Here is a 4277-nt window from a genome sequence, read left to right as displayed (position 1 = left end):
ATCAAGCCACTATGTTATATTCCATTGTTATAAAAATGCTGTATATATCAAATRCAACTTAAAAGACATTTGATTTTGATGTTTAACACCTTGAGATTGGGTCTCTGTCTCTTTAAGAAGCGCCTGTTCTTTCTGAAACTCCGCCTTCAGGAAGTCATCAAACATGGCTGCTTTATTAACCCTTTAACAATGTTTATACCAGCGTTGTCCTGRGAAGTAGCTCATATAATCACCGTAGCAGATACACAGTTCCACCAGGTGTTTGCTAATTGCAGCTGGCTAGTCTGAAGGAGCTGAATGAGGGATTCAAGGGGGAGGGCTGCTCTGTGGGGCGGAAGCTTGTAAACTGCATGTCTGAGGGGTTTTASCTGAATGCAATCATGCATGAGAAAACATGCATGATTTCTCAAACATGCATGAAATAATAAAGGCGACACTCCAAGTATGTTTTATGGGAATAACATTAAAACATGTCAAGTTCAGAAAAGTTACTTTTACATAACACTGCCCCTTTAGTACGTGCGACTATGCAGAGAAGGTGTGTGACTTACGCCTCCAGCTCTTGCTTCATCTTGGTGAACTCCTCCTTGGTCATGGATCCTTCTCCTTCCCCCAGTTTCTGCAGCTTCTCTCTGGATGCATCAAAGTCAGGTCTGGGGGGGGCTGGAGGGATCTGCCAAACACAAGACACCGACACTGATAAATAGCTCTATTTGCTACAATCAGTTAAACTGGATGTTCAAACACTATTTGAACAAAGTCAGCCCCTCCGTTTKAATGTGTGTGGTTCTTACGATGTATCCTGCATAGTCTTCATTTTCAACGAATGAGTCGTGTAGCCAGATGAACTCTTCATGTTGTCGGACCACAGAGAACTCGTTCTGTTTGAAGTTGGGGAGCGTACTCTGTGGAAACATGGAGCGCACGACTTAACATCCTGACACAACCAAGCACCCWCTGCAGGAGAGTGAGGATGAGAGAATAAACTGATGTGCGTCTCACCTTGGTGTGGACGGTAAACTTCACCTTGTCCCTCTCACTGAGCGCRTCAGAAATGTCCACCTGTAGCGTGGCGTCCATTTCCAGATCCACGTTTACCGCTCGCGGCTGCAGGACCACACAAAGCATACATCTCATAAGCCACCACTGTCAGAGATCAACCTGAAGGCTGAGAGGCATAGAGCCCCGAGATCCACCTGCATCAAACTGGGAGTTTGTGGCTACAACCTATATGCCATCTTTTACTGCTTATATTTATTGATTAAAATATGAAAAAACAAATTGCAAACACTTTTTGGTGAACATAAACTAAAAGAAACAAAACAGTATTAGTCATTTCATCAAGTCTAGGCTTGTCCCAATAACAAATTTTGCTGGACGATAAATTGTCCCAGAAGTTATTGCAATAAACGATAATATTTTTGAGTTTATATTAGTTTTGAGACCATTTCGAAATAATGTATTGACAATGGCACAATAATGCAAATACCCCCTGTCAAAGACCAATAAACTTTAATTTTGTAAAGAAAATTTCACACTGGAACTGGAAGACACGTTAACTATCCAAAGCAGAACATGACACCAAAACACAAATACACACTACTTACAAACTGGTCTCTAAAGTCTCTAAATAAAATTTCCCTTCAAAAAATATCATAAGAATTTAAATGATCAATCTTATTTAAATGTATTATGCGATTAACTGCTTATTGTGACAGACTTAATCAGGARGAAAAGAAAAGAACAAAATTCAATTTGACTGGTTCACAAACACACTTTTCTTATTCCACCTTGAAAAACTTGGATAAAACAATAAATTGTCAGGTTTTGTCACCACTACACATTTCCAGTTCTTAAAACCTATGTCAAATTAGCTTCTGTTAGAATCTGGAATGGTGACATTTATGTTTGAGCTGTACATGGTCCCTTGTTAAATAAAGTTTATTGCCAAATATAACATATTAAGCAACATGTTATTTTTATTTATTCAAGTCTTTTTGTTGTTATTTTTGACTTGATGCTGATTGTGTAATCAATATACTACTTTTTAAATTACTCAAAATGCTTGAAGTCTCAACTAAGAGTCAGGGTCAAGAGCCTCTTACATTTTTATTTTGTGGGTCAAAAGTTGGAACTTCTGCTTTAGGAAAAGCTAAGATGGGGGCCAAACCCCACGTCTGTAGATCCACTTCACTGGAAAATGAATCCGTTCCCACAGTAGGCAATGTGTCTGGTGCACATTTTCCACTGTGTTGGACAATGATGTTTAAAAGTAAACCAGTGACAACATACTGGTTTATGTTTTTTTTTTTTTACTTCTTTTAAGTAAAAAAGAAAAAAAGAAATAAGAAACACAAAGAGGAGAGGTGTGTCAAGTCATGTGACAGCCTGATTGTGAACAGGACAGCACAAACCGATAATATCAGTTCAAAATAAAAAAATAACCGAACATCCCAGCGAACTGTTAGCCATCTCTTTAGCTGTGTTAGCATGTAAAGCTAGAGGCCCATCAGCCACTGTCTTTATTTTGACTCTCTGCAGTGGTAACCAGTCTGACCACAACTGACAGACGGTAAACCAGTTAGCATGAAGCTAACATTAGCCTGGACGGCTAACAAGGCTAAAATGTATGAATTAAAATTCAGTGGTTAAGCTGAGTTGAACAAAAACAATAACTCTATCAAAGAGCATACTGGAACATATAGTTGGGCAGGCGAACAGATTCATTGGTACAAAGACAGACAGGCAGAAGGAGGGCACTCACTCCCCGGTCCTCCTCGGAGAGGAAGTCGGGTCCGTCGTCCAGCCCTTCCTGCTGCAGAGACACAAACAAACACACAGTTATTTTAACCGCAGCTCGAGCTGAAAGGAATTACTGCAAGTGTATATCACGGTGCGGGCCACCACCAAGCTCAGAAAACTACACAAAAACAAGAAAGAGGGCGAGGAAAAGAAGAAACTCACCATCATGGCTGCGAACGGCTGGTGACAGGAAGTGGACACAGTTGCCAAATCTCGTGAGAAGAAAAAAAAATAATGGAAACGTTCGGAAACATAGGAGTCGGTTAATTTTTTTTTAAAGAGGAACGGTGATCTCCTAAACACTATGAAACTAAAAACTATMATTTTCAATTTCATTATTTTAAGACTAAAGACAAGGGTTGTTGAAGAAGTGTGGAGATTGTGACTTCATGAAGGAGCTGCCATCTGTTTTCTTTAAACTATTTCGTAATAACCACCTTTGTTGTCGAACATTCWAAATATTTACACATATCTACAGGCCTACGTATTTTCCCTCTCTTTATTGGATTCCCAACTTTGGACAGCATGAGGTGGCTCTTATTTCTCACATATTGGTAAAAAAAAACATACAAGTCGGATAAACTCGCTCTTGGAGAGGGACTCAATTTTTCCCTTTCATTTTTTCAGTCTGCCTAGATGAATCTCACTCTAACTAAGAAAGGTATCTCCAAAAAAAAAAAAAAAGTATCCTGTCCCAAGTTACGTAATACTATTTTTCACACTGCGGTTAGGGATTAAAATGGTGGTTTTTGAAGAGTTCTCTCATTGGTCTTTGGGAACCATACATTTGCGATGGATGTTGCCAGGTCTGTCCGGATCAGCCCATGGTTGTTTATTGAGCCACTTGTTCAAGCTATAAGCCAGGGGCCATGTTTACAAACCATAACAAATAAGGGGCTCAGAATACAACATATGCCTCTGTACTGATGATGTTGTACTCCTTAGTTTTAGAGATCCAGAGTCAGGAGCTCCCAGATTGATGGAATTGTTGCAAACATACAGTGACCTGGACTTGTTTTAAAATTGTTTATTATTTATTTTCTTTCTTCTTCTACCATATCAACAAAAACACACTGTGTACTACGAATACCAAAAGGACTACACAGGACTGTTTCTGTTTGTTCGTTTAATCTTAACAACTGTATTTGTTTATATCACCAAAAAGGAAATGCTTAACTTCTTTTAGCAGTTGTTTTTAATGTTCATGAAAGGTTTAGCTCTTGTTATTTTTGTTTTGTTTTCTTTACTTAGCTACATTTTTTGCTTCTCTTTATTTTGTGATATAAGAAGTCTTTTAGCAGTAAACCAAAATGACCCATCATGGTTTATTGGTTTTAAAGTGGACCCAAATGCAGAGAGACAGAAGCAGCAAGTAGATGAAAGTCTAAAGATCATTTTGATTTCATAAAAGTGAACAGGGGCTGGTTGACCTTTTTACTTTTAAACTTTCATTAATATCTTCAAAGCCAAAGCAG

At 38.6% G+C, this 4277-nt stretch overlaps 1 protein-coding gene across 1 annotated transcript in view; it reads right to left on the bottom strand.

Annotated features, from left to right (window-relative positions):
* Nucleotides 1-3042, bottom strand: part of snx6 (sorting nexin 6) — a 9629-nt gene extending 6587 nt beyond the window's left edge. Inside the window, exons 1-6 of the mRNA XM_008398914.2 lie at nucleotides 2965-3042; nucleotides 2765-2815; nucleotides 1003-1107; nucleotides 795-905; nucleotides 552-673; nucleotides 200-209 (exon numbers count right to left, since the gene is read on the bottom strand). Coding sequence (XP_008397136.2) covers nucleotides 200-209; nucleotides 552-673; nucleotides 795-905; nucleotides 1003-1107; nucleotides 2765-2815; nucleotides 2965-2970 — 405 coding nt within the window. The 5' untranslated portion in view covers nucleotides 2971-3042. The remainder of the gene's footprint in view (nucleotides 1-199; nucleotides 210-551; nucleotides 674-794; nucleotides 906-1002; nucleotides 1108-2764; nucleotides 2816-2964) is intronic.
* Between the last annotated feature and the right edge of the window lie 1235 nt (nucleotides 3043-4277).

This window comes from Poecilia reticulata, linkage group LG22 (assembly GCF_000633615.1).
Source record: "Poecilia reticulata strain Guanapo linkage group LG22, Guppy_female_1.0+MT, whole genome shotgun sequence".
Taxonomy (NCBI): domain Eukaryota; kingdom Metazoa; phylum Chordata; class Actinopteri; order Cyprinodontiformes; family Poeciliidae; genus Poecilia; species Poecilia reticulata.
This window is presented reverse-complemented; position numbering and strand designations above follow the sequence as displayed.